The 16,216-nt window shown below is 39.9% G+C and overlaps 1 protein-coding gene and 1 long non-coding RNA gene across 9 annotated transcripts in view; one reads left to right on the forward strand and one right to left on the reverse strand.

Moving 5' to 3' along the window:
• The window catches only part of Tpk1 (thiamin pyrophosphokinase 1), a 387,559-nt gene that overhangs the window by 81,253 nt on the left and 290,090 nt on the right, over positions 1–16,216 (reverse strand). For all 4 annotated transcript variants that reach the window (NM_001134994.1, XM_063286677.1, XM_039108343.2 and 1 more), the window contains one exon: positions 1,695–1,806. In NM_001134994.1, coding sequence (NP_001128466.1) covers positions 1,695–1,806 — 112 coding nt within the window. The remainder of the gene's footprint in view (positions 1–1,694; positions 1,807–16,216) is intronic.
• Positions 1–16,216, forward strand: part of LOC108350700 (uncharacterized) — a 43,914-nt gene that overhangs the window by 2,241 nt on the left and 25,457 nt on the right. For 4 of the 5 annotated variants that reach the window (XR_010066146.1, XR_010066145.1, XR_005503540.2 and 1 more), the window contains exon 2: positions 1,711–1,823. The exons of the other annotated variant lie outside the window; for it this stretch is intronic. This is a non-coding gene — a long non-coding RNA (uncharacterized LOC108350700). The remainder of the gene's footprint in view (positions 1–1,710; positions 1,824–16,216) is intronic. 5 annotated transcript variants of the gene reach the window in all.

Here is a 16,216-nt window from a genome sequence, read left to right on the forward strand (position 1 = left end):
CATCATGCATTTTTCACTTATTATCATAAAAATGTAGAGAAAATTATTTTAAAATTATTTTATTATTTTAAATTATTTTAAAAAGTGAAGCAACCTATAACCACACAAATGAATAATGGTATATTATATTTAGGCAAGATCGAACATTATATCCCTCTAAGAAGGCACTGTTCTTCAAAATCTCGATTTTCATAGTGCTGTGGGAACTAGAGAATGAAGAATATTCTAAACAGCTCTGGGAATTATACTTGGACTTATGACTCCCCTTATCATCCGGACTAGGATGCTGGGCTACAGCCCCCCCCTCCCCCCATCTGTCCTTTGGCTTGGTGCTTTATCCTTCCTGGTGCCAGTACTGAGAAAGGTGGTTGCCACTAGATCTAGTAGACAGTTTACGCTGTCTACCTCGGATCCTTGTAAGTAATGGGAAATGTGGGAATTAAAACAGTCTATTTAGGTTGCAATGTTTTCAAAACACATTTAATGGAGCTCCTGTCAGCATTGGGTTGAATAGCTTCAAAGCCTGTCGCACACTTATGTGCAGGGAGGAGACCTGCTCTCTCCTTTCAAACTGACAGGTCTCTAGATGTGATTCAAAGGAGCTCCAGTTTCCCTAATTGTTTCAACACTGAATCATAGAAAAGACTTAAAAATAATCTTTTTATCTTCAAACTATTTCAGAGGTGAACATGTTAAAAAATAATGACATGGTTGTATATTTCTCTTATACAGCTCTAGATAGACATGGTTAATCATAGATAGTTGATTCTATGTCTGGCAGTTTTTCCTCTCTTTTGAAGGGTGCATCACCATTTATTTAATAAACACATTCTTATTTCTTTTTTCAGGACAGGGAGTGTTTGCATAGCTTAGTAAAGCTCATAATTTTTGGAAAACATTTTAATATTTAATAACAGCAGCTAATCTGTGAAAGCTCACAGGTTTGATTATGAAAACCACTTGCAAACTCAGGACTTGAGCTACTTCTAAAAAGTAAAGTGTAGTTTCTGTACAAACCAGGGAGAACACAAACCAAGAGAGAAGTGGACAACTCAGACATGGCATCAAGAGGCATAAAACAAAACAAAACACTGAGAAAACGACTTCAGCAGAATTAATTTAGTGAATGAAGTTTTAGGAACTAAAAACACTAGCAGAGAGTTTTAAGGATATATGTGTCAGCCATACATCTGATGAAGAACTCATAACTAGAACATGTGAAGGACTCACATCCTAGGTCAAAGGGAACAACTCAATTACCAGAGAAGCAAAGGCCTTGATAAGATTTTCTCCAAGGAAGATATACAAATGTCCCATCTAGCTTATAAACGAGTTGCTGGGCCATCATAAGTCATCACCAAAACAAGTGGAAACTATAAGTATACTCTCTGTGGCTCCAGGCAACAGGACAGAATAAAAAATGACAAGGACAACTGAGGGTATGGGAATTGAAACACTCAGATGGTGGCAGGAGGATTTGGCAGGGGCTTCAGAAATCGGCCTGTCATTTCATCCTTAGGTTAACTGTATGAACACCAAAGACATTGAGGATGAAAACTTCTAGTCATGGTGCACATGTCTGTGAAGAGGAGGGTACCCAGAGACTCGTGTTTTCAGAGTCATCTCTGCCCAAAACAAACATCCTCTTCCCAATGAAAGACAAACCCTCTCTTTTCCAAAAGGGTTTTACTCACTGAGGTTCCATTTCAGGCCTGTTGTCGTCACATGGTTGCAAGGCTGTCCAACAGGAATAAGGCCACACCAGCTGCCTTCCATTCCAGTGTCTACACGGAGTCTGTGCTTTCCCTGAAGAAGAACAGCAAGTATGAAGAGGGGCATGAAAGGAACAATCTGCAGCCTGCTGGGGGCCAGCCAATAACACTTAATGTGACTTATCGTACTAACCACAAACCAACTTAATGCATTCTTTCACTTGACTTAGATCTACTTTTCTATATTCAGCTTATTATTAATTCTAAGATTCGCACTGAAAAAATTGGTTAAATATGTGTAGGGCCACACGCATAGTCTTATTCTTGGAACCTACCAATTGTAAAGATACCATCCATTGCATCTGCTGAAGCTGCAACCTTTTGTGACACTGAGTTCTAGACTAACAACCACATATTCTTGTTGTGGTTAGTTTTTGTCAACTTGACACAAACTAGAGTTACTTCGGAAGGCGGAAACTCCACTTAAGAATTATCTCCATCAGATTGACCTGTGGGCATGTTTCTGTGGGCATTTTCTTGATTAATGATTAAGTGGAAGGGCTCAGCCCACCGTGGTTAGTGCTGTCCTTGGGCAAGTAGTGTTGAGTAGTGTTGTGATACGTAAGCAAGCCAGTGAAAGCAAGCCCGTAAACAGCACTCCGCCATGGCCTCTGCTTTAGCTCCTGCCATCAGGGTCCTGCCTTGGCTTTCCCTCAATGATGTCCTGTAAACTGTAAGTCAAATAAACCCTTCCTACCCCAAGTAAAATAATAGGGAACGTTTTATTTAAATATTCAATCAGATAAGGCCTAAGTATAATCAAACGAATTATTTTTAAGGGTAGTACATTTTGAACCTGGTGTCTGCTGTTGGGATAGAAGAGGGACAACCAATGTAGCTATGCCATGCAGGAGATAATAGCTACACAGAAGCATGGGTAGATTGTGTGGTACATATAACATGCCTGAGTGGCAGAAATGAGTCTGCAGGATGACCTGTGAAGGGTTCTTTTCATCAGTGATTAAGTGGGAGGGCTCAGTCCACTGCGGGTAGTGCCAACCCTGGGCAAGTGGTTCCGGTTTGTATAAAAACACAATGCTCACTCATGGACCTCCATGTTAGCACGAAAGATGTGTCTCCACATAACACTTCAAGTGACAATAATGAGTCAACACTATGTCCTCACTTATTACAAAGGAGCCACAGGGAGGCATGGTGAGGAACACACTGCAGGCAGTATATGTGTGTACATGGGGGCTGGGGACTGTATGTAATCTGCTTAATGTGCTCAACTGTAAATCTTCTCTAAAAGTAAGAATGTGTAAGTTTTAAAAATGGGGAGAAATGGGATGAGGAACTGTGAGAGAGAGGGGACTGAGGAGCAGCAGCAACTGGAATGTAAATAAATAAGATAATTTCAATTAAAAAAATGGCTCACAGCAACCCCTCATTCTCCCCTCATTGGGACTGAGGGGGAAGGATGGTGGGTCTGAAACCTCACTTGCTGAGCAGTGTCTCTTAACGGGAACAGGAGTCACTTCTCCACAGCTATTACAGTTGATTCTGATGTTCCTCTAAAAGTCATAATTCTCTGCAAGGCAAGTATGTCTTGATTACTTTGTATAGCTTTCTTTTAAACTGACTGAGAATGGCTAGTTTACCACACACTTATTTTCCCACTCCCTCCTTTTCTCCAAAGCAAAGCAAAAGTAATTCTCTCTGAGGATAGATATTCAGAATACAATACAATCGAACATCCTGGATACCACCCATTGCACATTTACAAATACTGAAAGAGGTAAAGATGTCTACTTTATAATAACAGCAGTTATCAGTAGAAGAGGTGGCAGAAATTTCTAGTTCGTTACAGTATTTTGGCTCCAGAAGAAAACTATGTGACAGCATTTCATGTAGGTAGAATTTGTCTCAGTTTCTTGTTTAAGGCTGCACTTCTAGGGTCCTTTGGCAGAAATGCCACACTATTGGAGGGTGACAGCTAAGCTGCAACCTTCTGGAATGGAGTTGCATATATAGGGCTCAAGAGGGCTGGAAGAAGGAGGGTGGCATCTGCATGGAGGCCCAGACCATGACATTTCTGACAATAGGGGTAACTTCCTATTGTTCATCAAAGAGGGATTCACACACTATGGGCATATCTCATTTTCAATGTGTTGATATTCACCCTGGCTTTTAGTTACTCTTCTTCCTTGTTTTTGGACTGCTTTATGTTTTGGCAGAAGCCAGCTAAATACATTGTATGTTTGGTGTTCTAGTGAAGTCTAGCGAAGACCGATGAAGGAAAGAATAATTCTTTCAACTGATGGATATTGACTCTCAGAGATGATTCTTCAGCTTTCAACATATAATGCAAAGGAAACAGGACATACACATGTTACATTTTATTATCCTGGGGAGAGAAGCAATGCTGTAAAGTCACTGATTTAAGCAGCACAGTGGGAAGTCTCCTTACTTGACTTTGCTAGGTATTCATGGCTTTTCTCGTTATCCTAAGAACCAATGCACCTTAACATTTTCATTCTGGGAGTAAAATAGTTTAGAGACTTGAGAAGTCACATATAGGTCTTAGACTATCATCAATTAACATTTTGTCTCTTGCTTTAAAAGTGTGCTTTGCCATATGTGAAGGGTCTCAGTGTTTATAAATATGCAAATTTAGCTTTTATGGCTAAAAGAGAAGAGTATTACGCTTTCGTCCTCGATCAGCATGTCAATGTGACATCGCTAAAAAATGAATGACTGGTGAAGGAATTTTTGTTCATTCCCTAGATTTCTCAATTTATAATATATGCTAGTCTATATGAGATTTGACAGAAGCAGGCATCCAGTCTGACGTTAAAGAACTCCTGCAGGATTTATGGCATCACTGAAGAGCAGAGGCACATGAACTAATCATTCACTTCCATATACTCCCATGAATCACTGCACAGGTTTCTGCTCCATCCTCTGCTCTCAGCTAAGATAACTCTTTGAAGTCAAAAGCAGTTCTAGACAGCAAAGAAGCAACAAAAGTCAATCACGGCTTGCCTCTTCAGTTGTGTTTATTAGAACATATTCAGCAACCTTACTGTGAGGAAACTATAATCCAGTAAAAAGGCAGCAAAGATGTAGCATGGTTGTGTGTACTGGAAATCATGCGTAAGTATCATGTGATTAGTTTCCTCAGACTCTAATTCTAGGCTACAGAAGAACGTATATACAGATAGGTATACTCAGATACCTACTGAGAACTAGGAGGCCATGCCCATCACATTTTGTACTGTGTTTCTTTACTGCAAGTGATGAAGGCATAATTGAAAAAAAAAGTAAAAGCTTGCCCTAGTTTTTTCATTGAAAAAACACCAAATATAAAGACAACTGATTCAATTCAATTTTATTGTATTTGAAGTCCTTAAATTTAGGAACTATGCCAACATTTGGACAAAAATGTTTTAGAATGTCTTAGTGTAAGCTTCACAAAATACATAGCAAATTAAGAAGATCATCAAACACACATTCAAGATACTGGTGATTCACAAAGCATTCATTCATTAAATTGCTATTAATGCTTAAAACATACCCTGTGATGACTTCTGTATACAGTGCAAGTACACAAGTAGACCTAGTATGAATGAAACAGTCCTTCAGATTGATTAAACACAAGGCCAACCTCTAACATCTTTTGCCACCCTGTCCAGGTACTTTAAAATGTATTAGCAAATACTGTAAGAAAGTAAATAGTCTGCAGGAAAAATTAAAGGAAAAAGATAAATGGATCCACACTATGTGTACCAAAAGATGCTGTTCTTATATGCAATTGGTATATTTTCATGCTGATACTGATCACATAATGGAAAACTGCTATCTAACAAATGGTCTCCCCGAAGAGCTTGCATTTGCAAAACTTCAGAGTAAGAAGACTCATGAGACCTTTCATTTTTCTTAATAGGTATAGAAATCAAAACATAGGAGTAGTAGGTTAGGTTAAATAGCCTACATTAAAGCAGTGTTAAAATATGTTTTACACCCCCCAAACACACTCCCAAGTCAAATAAGACTGAAAAAAAAAGGTTTCATAGATTGACCTCTTAAAAGTCACAATATCCATTCATATATTCCATATCTAGAAACTAGAGAGTCTTGCAGAAAAAAAAGTTAAAAGCAATTACCACAACAGTAAACAGACTGAAAATACTTTTTTGAATAATAATTTGAAAATTCTTATGTGTAATAATCTAGACTCCATTTACCTTTGAAATAATATCTCATTTCCTATGGGAGCTTTACTTTTGGAAAGATTCTTTTTAAGAAATCCACTTGATAATGATGACCAGTCACACACACACACACACACACACACACACACACACACACACACACACACACAGACACACACACAGTATATAACATTAACATTTTGGTTTATTGTTTTGAAAGCCAGAGCATTACAGAGATATGTTTCAAAATTGTCAAATTTTATTTATTTATTTATTTATTTATTTATTTATTTATTTATTTATTTATTTATTGTTCTGGGAATTATCTGGTAAAGTCAGGCTGAAACTGTGTGTTTTCTGACATGAGTTTACCTTATTCTCTAGTTGAACAGTTAATATTAAATGACTAATAAGACAGAACCTTCTTTTTTTTTTATTATTAACTTGAGTATTTCTTATATACATTTCGAGTGTTATTCCCTTTCCCGGTTTCCGGGCAAACATCCCCCTGCCCCCTCCCCTTCCTTATGGGTGTTCCCCTCCCTACCCTCCCCCCATTGCCGCCCTCCCCCCATAGTCTAGTTCACTGGGGGTTCAGTCTTAGCAGGACCCAGGGCTTCCCCTTCCACTGGTGCTCTTACTAAGATATTCATTGCTACCTATGAGGTCAGAGTCCAGGGTCAGTCCATGTATAGTCTTTAGGTAGTGGCTTAGTCCCTGGAAGCTCTGGTTGGTTGACATTGTTGTACATATGGGGTCTCGAGCCCCTTCAAGCTCTTCCAGTTCTTTCTCTGATTCCTTCAACGGGGGTCCTGTTCTCAGTTCAGTGGTTTGCTGCTGGCATTCGCCTCTATATTTGCTGTATTCTGGCTGTGTCTCTCAGGAGAGATCTACATCCGGCTCCTGTCAGCCTGCACTTCTTTGCTTCATCCATCTTATCTAGTTTGGTGGCTGTATATGTATGGGCCACATGTGGGGCAGGCTCTGAATGGGTGTTCCTTCTGTCTCAAGACAGAACCTTCTTAATGCTATGTAAGCTACTTTGTTTATTCAGATTTTTATAATCATTGGAATTCTACAAGGACAGGCTCCCCACCCCCCGCTAGCCTCCTACATGTGGACTATGTCAGCGTTCACACTGATGAAGCCAGCATGCCTGTTCGTGTCCTTCACACCCGCACTCCTGATTCCTAGTTCACGTCCATCTTTATGCTTACCTTTCATTGGAATCGGAGTAAAGAGGCTGCTAAATCTTGCTCATTAAAGTCCTGAAAGCTTCCTCTTTACCATTCCATTTTGAGCAGCGATTTCTAAGAATGCTTACTCCAGGAGCAAGCAGTACTACCAATAGAGCCAGAGCAAGCTACATGGAAGGGCATTATGAGCCAGTGTAGTGACTAAGTTTCACATTATGCTCCCTTGACTGCCCTTCATGAGATGCCAGGCCTGGTCGAGATGGCCATGCTCTTCTGCACTTGCACTGTTCCTTCCACCTTAAAGGAGGAGCCACAGAGGAAGGCAAGCCCCGTTTTGTATGTGATCTCCTTATGTTTCCCGTTTAGTCCTGACAAGTGATTTCCTTTCCACTGCTGCTAACTTTACCTGGGCCACAAAATGCAGCATTTTGCTACTATACTGAATCTGGCAAACAGGTTCATACTGTTACTCTAAAAATGATAAAGAGCCTGCTTTGATTTTGCTGGTTGAATTAACAGCACAGAGGGAGAATGTCTTTATATGTTTAATAAATATCTGACTGGGAAATTGTTTAGAGCACACAGAATAATTATTGGTGAAAAATGTGTCAATAATTTGGAAAGTTATTTGAGTAGAATAGATGGAGGGGGCTTTAAAGTCCAGAAAGGGAGGTCCAGTTGAACAGAAGGGACCCACAACAGGCTCAGCACTACCTAGTCAGTGTTCGTCTCATTGAATACTAGGACAAAACTGTACCCTTCAGGATTTATGAAAACCCTGTCAACAGTGCTCAAACCACACTTTACAATGTATGCTATATAGACGTCTGCTGTATAAAATGGAAACGATATGGCTTCCTTATTACATCATTTCAGGTCTTGATTATGGCATAGTAAGTGTCCTAAGAACAGAGACTTAGGCATTTCAACTATGAATGCTGATTTATCTCTGCTCTTTTGTTTGAGAGTTCATTCCAAGGGCAGGTTTACATTCCACAGTATGTTTTAAAAGAAAGTAAGTGATTATTCTTCATGAGACTAATGCAAAATATTAGCAAAGAGAAAATGTTTAAAGCATTAAATACTTCCATTAAGGTATCTAAAGAAGATCGCTTGTCCAGATATTTAGTAAAATATTCCAAAAATTTGTGATATTTCATAATTGGCACCATGTCTACAATATAGCACTTATTTTCTGAAATTTGCAACATGGAGTCTATGACTACTTTACATAATGAAACCCAATTACACTCACTTCCCAGTCACCCTAGGCCTGCCCCAGACCTTTGTGACCTATCCTGAAAGCAGAAGAAAAAGGAGAAGGGGGAAGAGGAGGAAGAGAAGGTAGAGGAAGAGGAGGAGGAGGATGAGGATAATGATGACGAGAACAAACAAAAAATAAACCAAACCAAACAAGAGTCCAATTTGTGTTGCCCGTATACTCACTGGAGCATGGTCAAACTTGCAGTGTCTAGCCCCTTAAAGAATACTGTGTCCTTCTACACCCACATCCCTGTCAGAAGCCATTGACTGTGGAGCTACATTTCAGGATTCCTATCACAGTTTTTAAGAGCTTTCTTTGATGGTTTCCTGGCTAGGCTGTTACTTTTTTTAGGAGTGGGTTGGGTGGGGTGGGGGTAGGGTTCTCAATCCTTCTATGTCTGTCTCTCTTTTTCAACTGCAGCTTGCTTGCCCTTTTTTAGTCAGCTGGAATATGTATTCCCACATGGTTTCTGGTGACAGCATGCACCACAGACATCTCCATAGTCTCCAGAATCAGTGCATGCCATTGACTTCAGTAGGGTCTCTAGTGGCAGCCTGGCCCATGGACATCAACATGGCCTTAGCCCTCAACCCTCCCCACCTCTGCATCATGGTCCATAAACATCAACATGGCCTCAAATAGCCCTCAACACTCCCCACCTTTGCAGTGTGGCCCATGGACAACAACATGGCTTCAGGTGGCAGCACCGCCCATGGATATCCACCTGGCCTTTGATGGTAACATGGGCTGGTGAACATCAACAAGGCCACTGGCTACATTAGGACCAACACAGCTGCAGTAGGACTCCTGACTTTAACATAGCTTTCAGTGGCAGCATGAACCATGAAATGTCTTCATGTGGTGGTTACAGGCTACTCACATCCAAATGGCCTCTGGTGGCAACCCACACCACTGACCCTAACATGGCCTCCTGTGGAAGCACAGACTAGAGATGCCTACATGAACCTTGGACTTCAAAACAGTCTGGGGCAGTGGCATGGACCATGGGGATCTTTCAAAGAGGTCCAGTCTAGAAAGTAAACCATTCTTCCTCTCGGACACCCTGCTGTTATTCAGCCAGGACGATCATGCAGCTGGGCAGCAATTTCAGGAGATGAGTGTGCATACACTCCAGCCTGCTGCACACCACCCCGCCAGCCATATCGGACGATGGCATGCTCTCCTGTCCATTGCAGCCTTCTTTCTTACCAGTCCTTGCAGCTGCATCTCTAGTTCTGTTTTTCTGCACTGAGTACTCACTGCTACCTTCCACCGTCTTTCAATCTCTCCACTGCATATTTGTATGTCATAGTAGCATTAGAAACTACAGTGTATCACACTGCATGGTTTTTTTTTTAAACTTTTGTTGCTATCGGCTTTTTGTTTGTTTTTTGGGTTTTTATTGTTTTATTTTGATTTTTTTTTGCCTAAGCATCATTACATGGAAATATTCATTGCAATGAATCATTGGTCTGGTTCAAGGGTTCTGGTTTCTGAAGCCCCATAAATACAATACCATCACAGAATCATCCTGGATATCCTGCAGTCGCTCTGAGTCAGGGTGATCTTGCCTCTAGGCAGGCTGTCCAGGGGCACGTTCTTTGCATGCTCCAGGCTACTGCACACCTCTCCACTCACTAGTAGGCTGCCCCTGAGGCTCTCTAGAGTTGACCTTTGTACTTGTAGCCTGCAGGCAGCATCTCTGCCCTTGTGCTCTCTATATCCCAGCAGGGGAAGCTGCACAAGCTGTTAACTATAGCTCCTACATGCTGGGGCTGGCCTTATTCACTAATAACCTCTGCACATCTCTTGATCACTGTGCCTTCTCTCCAGTCCCTCACTGCATCCCATTAAACATGAGCCTGTGAACTGCCAAGTAAGCTTTGCCAATTACCCTCGAACAGTCAGACTTCCAAGGTAGAACTGTTTATTAGGTACATATTTTCTAAAATGGCCCTTACATACAGAACTACACAAGAAGGCCAGGAGGTTAGCATAGTCATAGAGTGCTTGCTGCACAGGCATGCACTGTCAGGACAGCACTGGGTAGAGGTAAGAGCTCAGCCCAACTAGTCTGAGCTCCTGGTTCACTGCGACACTGTTCCAACAAACACGGTGCACAGTGATAGAGGAAGACACCTGCAGTCTGCCTGTAAGTGTGTGTGTGTGTACACCTTTGCTTGTATTTATACACACTCACATGTGGAAATACATACTGACCACACACATACACAAAATACATTTTTTGAAAAAAGAATTGCATGATGAATTATTTTCTAAAAAGTAATGGGTCCTATTTATACCTTTAAAAAAACTAAACATATTTGATGTACATGATTGCCTGTCTAGGTATGTCTATCTGCAGTGCCAGGATAGACTCCAGAGCTTTATACATGCTAGCAGGAGCCACTCCACAGCTGCTCAGGTCCAACCTTTTGCTTGCAGCCTCTGGGCTGAGATGCAGCAGTGAGGCATGCGGTTTTGTCATTCTCTGCTGTGTGAAGCTCAGTTCTGCCATCTTTCTTTCCAATTTCATGATTCTACTTTTCACTTTTTAAAAGCAACTTCTCACAATACCTGCCTTTTAAAAAAAGGTGTTCTGGAGCCACTGTGGGTTCTTCAGACTCCTTTTCCATGACCCCGACCCCTATGGACCTCCATGAGTCTCCCTAGGAGCTCCTCTGTTGGTTCAGGCAGCAGCCGCCATCTTTATTTCCCCCTAGATAGATCTTTTCAATGGCAGTAATAATTTAATCCATTCTCAGCTATTAAAATATACCACAACTGTTTCCCAACTTTTAACACAAGTGGAAACGTGGTGATGGGCTATCCTTACCGAGTAATGTAGTTCCACTTTTCTTCCCAAGTCTACTGCCTCCCCTTTCCCACTATGCAGAGTGTACAGGGTCTCCTAGAACAGACATCTGCTTTACACAATGTTTCTAAAAACAAACATGCCCTCTTATAACCTTCCCTCTTGTCAGTATGTATTTATGAGCACTCCACAACAATGCTGTTTGTTATCCCAGAAACTGTACATCCATAAGACCAGACAGGAAATGGAGTATGCAGACAAGAAAATGTGACTGTGTTCCCACATGAAAATTTCCAGGCAGTTTTTACTAGATGAGAATGAAGTAGGATATATGTTCAGCAGATCTAATCCAAGATGAGATTCTAATATTTTCATTTATATTAATCATACCCATAGTTATTGTTAGCACCCTTGAATAATGTTAAAGACAACTTTATATTGGAAAACCAAGCATAACTATCAAACCAGCTGAGCAAACATAATGAGAATGCTCTAACCAAGGAAAGAACCACATGCCTTAGTTTCTATAATAAAATAGTATAAACTTGTGTTTACAAATAATAAAGAGGCAATTTTCACATTTATAGTATCCAGGTCAGATGCTGGCTGACTCAGGCTGGTGGTGACTCACTATCTAGTTCACCTGTGGCAGCTTTTCAGTGTCCTCAGAGTACATGGAGGAAGGACTGTTATAGGACACCCTTTATAAACCCTTAATTCTATTCATGAGGTCTCTGTCCTTTTAACCTGACTATATTTTTTCATTTTTTATTAGATATTTTCTATATAAACATTTCAAATGTTATCTCCCTTTCTGGTTTCCTCTCTGAAAACCTCCTATGCCATCGCACCACCCCTTGCCTCCATGAGGGTGTCCCCCTCACCCTCTTGCCTCTCTGCGCTTGCATTCCCTTACAGTGGGGGATCGAGCCTTCACAGGACCAAGGGCCTCTACTCCCATTGATGCCAGACAATGCCATCCTCTGCTACATATGGGGTTGGAGCCATGGGTTGCTCCATGTGTATTCTTTGGTTGGTGGTTTAGTCCCTGGGAGCTGTGGAAGTTCTGTGTTAGTTGATATTGTTGTTCTTCTTGTGGGGATGAGAACCCCCTCAGTTACCTCAGTTCTTTCTCTAATTCCTCCATTGGGGACCACATTCTCAGTCCAATGGTTGGCTGCAAGCATCCACCTCTGTATTTGTCAGACTCTGGCAGAGCCTCTCAGGAGACAGCTATCAGGGTCCTGTCAACATGTACCTCTTGGCATCCCCATTAATGTCTGGGTTTGGTGACTGCATGTGAGATGGATCCCTAGGTGTGGCAGTCTCTGGATAGCCTTTCCTTCAGTCTTTGCCCCACACTTTGTCTCCATATTTCTTCCTGTGAGTATTTTGGTCTCTTTCTAAGAAGAACTGAAGCATCTATGCTTTGGACTTTCTCCTTCATGAGCTTCATGTGGTCTGGAATTGTATCTTGGGTATTCTGAGCTTTTGGGATAATATCCACTTATCCGTGAATATATACACTGTGTGTTCTTTTATAACAATGCTACCTCACTCAGGATATTTTCCAGTTCCATCCATTTGCCTACGAATTTCATGAAGCCATTGTTTCTATATAGTTGAGTAATATTCCATTGTGTAAATGTATCACATTTTCTGTATCCATCCCTCTGTTGAAGGACATCTGGGTTGTTTTCAGCTTCTGGCTATTATAAATAAAGCTGCTATGAACATAGTGGAGCACGTGTCTTTGTTGTATGTTGGAGTATCATTTGGGTGTATGCCCAGGAATGATATAGCTGGGTCCTCAGGTCGTACTATGTTCAATTTTCTGAGGAACTGCCAGACTGATTTCCACAGTGGTTGTAACACTTGCAATTCTACCAGCAATGGAGGAGTGTTTCTCTTTCTTCACATCCTCGCCAGCATCTGCTGTCACCTGAGTTTTTGGTATTAGCCATTCTGACTGGTGTGAAGTGGAATCTCAGAATTGTTTTGATTTACATTTCCCTGATGATTAAAGATGTTGAGCATTTTTTTAGTTGCTTCTGGGACATTCAATATTCCTCAGTTGAGAATTCTTTGTTTAGCTCTGTACCCCATTTTTCATAGGGTTGTTTGATTCTCTGGAGTCTACCTTCTTGAGTTCTTTGTATATATTGAATATTAACCCTCTATCAAAATATGATTGGCAAAGATCAGATCCTTCTACAAATTCCTACACTCAACAAAACTGGAAAATCTGGATGAAATGGACAATTTTCTAGACAGATTCCAGGTAGCAAAGTTAAATCAGCATCAGATAAACCATTTAAACTGTCCCATAACCCCTAAAGAAATAGAACCAGTCATTATAAGTCTTCCAACCAAAACAAACAAACAAACAAAAAACAAAACAAAAAACCCCCAAAAACCAACAACCAAACAAACAAAAAAACAAAAGCCCCAAACCCAAAACAAAACAAAAAACAAGAAACAGATGATTTTAGTGCAGAATTCTATCATATCTTCAAAGAAGACCTAATACCAATATTCTTCAAGCTATTCCACAAAATAGAAACAGAAGGAACATTATCCAATTCATTCTATGAGGCCACAATTATGCTTATATCAAAACCACACAGAAACCCAACAAAGAAAGAGAATTTCAGACCAATTTCCGTTATGAATATAATGCAAAATACTCAATAAAATTCTTACAAACTGAATCCACAAACACATCAAAATGATCATCCATCATGATCAAGTAGGCTTCATCCCAGGGATGAAGGTTCAATATATGGAAATCCAGCAATGTAATCCACTATATAAACAAACTCAAAGAAAAAAAATGCACGATCATCTAATAAGATGCTGAGAAAGCATTTGACAAAATTCAGCACGCCTTTATGATAAAAATCTTGGAAAGATCTGGAATTCAAGGCCCATAACTAAACATAGTAAAAGTAATATACAGTAAATCAGTAGCCAACATCAAACTAAATGGAGAGAAACTTGAAGTAATTTCACTAAAATCAGGGACTAGGCAAGGCTACCCACCCTCCCTACGTAGTCAATATAGTACTTGAAGTTCTAGCCAGAGAAGTTAGAAAACAAGAAGAGTTTAAAGGGATGCTAACTGGAAAGAAAGAAGTCAAAATATCACTATTTGCACATATGATAATATACTTAAGTGATCCCAAAAATTCCACCAGAGAACTCTTACAGCTGATAAACAACTTCAGCAAATTATCTGGATATAATATTAATTTAAACATATCAGTAATCTTCCTCTACTCAAAGGATAAATAGACTGAGAAAGAAATTAGGGAAATGACACCCTTCACAATAGTCACAGGTAATACAATATACCTTGGTGTGACTCTAACCAAGCAAGTGAAAGATCTGTATGACAAGAATTTCAAGTCTCTGAGGAAAGAAATTGAAGAAGATCTCAAAGATGGAAAGATCTCCCATGCTTATGGATTCGCAGGATTGATACAGTAAAAATGCCCATCTTGCCAAAAGCAATGTACAGATTCAATGCAATCCTCATCAAAATTCCAACCCAATTCTTCATAGAGTTAGAAAGAACAATTTGCAAATTCATTCGGAATAACAAAAAACCCAGAATAGTAAAAACTCTTCAACAATAAACGAACTTCTGGGGTATCACTGTCTCTAAACCCCAGCTGTGTTACAGAGCAATAGTGATTAAAAAAACAAACAAAAACTGCATGGTATTGGCACAGAGACAGGCAGGTAGTTCAACGGAATAGAATTAAAGACCCAGAAATGAAGTTGCACACCTATGGTCACTTGATCTTTGACAAAGGAGTTAAAACCATCCAAATTAAGAAAAAAAGAAAGATAGCATTTTTAACAAATGGTACTGGTTCAAGTGGAGGTCAGCATGTAGAAGAATGAAAATTGACTTATTATCTCCTTGTACAAAGCTCAAATCCAAGTGGATTAAGCAACCCCCCCCCCCGAAAAAAAACCCAGATCGACTGAAATTAATAGAAGAGGAAGTGGAGAAGAGCCTCGAACACATGGGCACAGGGGAAAAATTGCTGAATAGAACACCAATGGCTTATGCTCTAAGTTCAAGAATCAACACATGCGATCTCATAAAATTGTAGATCTTCTGTAAGGCAAAGGATACTGTCAATAGGAGAAAATGCCAACGAACAGATTGGGAAAATACCTCACCATTTCTATATGTGTTAATTCTATTGCTGTGATAAGACACTGTGAGGGGGGAAGAAACAAATTGGGGAAAATATTTATTTTTGTACATAATGCCAGAATGATACAGTCCATCATGGTGGGGAAGGCATGACAATTGGAGCATGAGGCTGGACTAAATTAGGAAGCAGTTGAATCAACATAGAAAGATAAGAGAACCTGAAGTAGTGTCAGGCTATAGAACCTCAAAGCCTTATGATGTATTTCATACAGCAAGGCTCTAGCTCAAGGTTCTATAAACAGCACCACCAGTTGGGGAATGAAGTGTTCAAATACACGATGCCTACAATGGCCATTTCATATTAAAACAATAACAGTGTCCTAAAAATTATGACTGGGGTCAGGATTTTAACTTATGCATTTGAAAGAGAGAGTACAAATTTTCAGAGCATATTAGCTAGCATGCAAGTTTTGAGTACCCCTTCATTTATTTATGTGGCCATGTTTTGATAATCACCTGTTCAAGAATATGTAGATGTGACCTTATAATGCACTCATTCATGTTCTCAAAACACATTTGTTTTTTATTTTTCATATGTTCATAAAATTTGAATCCAGTAACTAGGTATCATCCAGAAAACAAAGATCAAAAGGCATTAAAATGTTATAAGAAAGTTATTTTGAAAGAAAATATGATTTTTTTCCTCCCACAGATTTCATAAAGTACTACTAAGATTATTCACATATTGTAAGAAGGAATAAACCCAAAGGTACTTCCTTTTCCAAATACTTCCCTGAATCTATAGACTGCACACCTTCTATGTAATATTATAATGGTAAGTTCT

This window comes from Rattus norvegicus, chromosome 4, assembly GCF_036323735.1.
Source record: "Rattus norvegicus strain BN/NHsdMcwi chromosome 4, GRCr8, whole genome shotgun sequence".
In the NCBI taxonomy this organism is placed as follows: domain Eukaryota; kingdom Metazoa; phylum Chordata; class Mammalia; order Rodentia; family Muridae; genus Rattus; species Rattus norvegicus.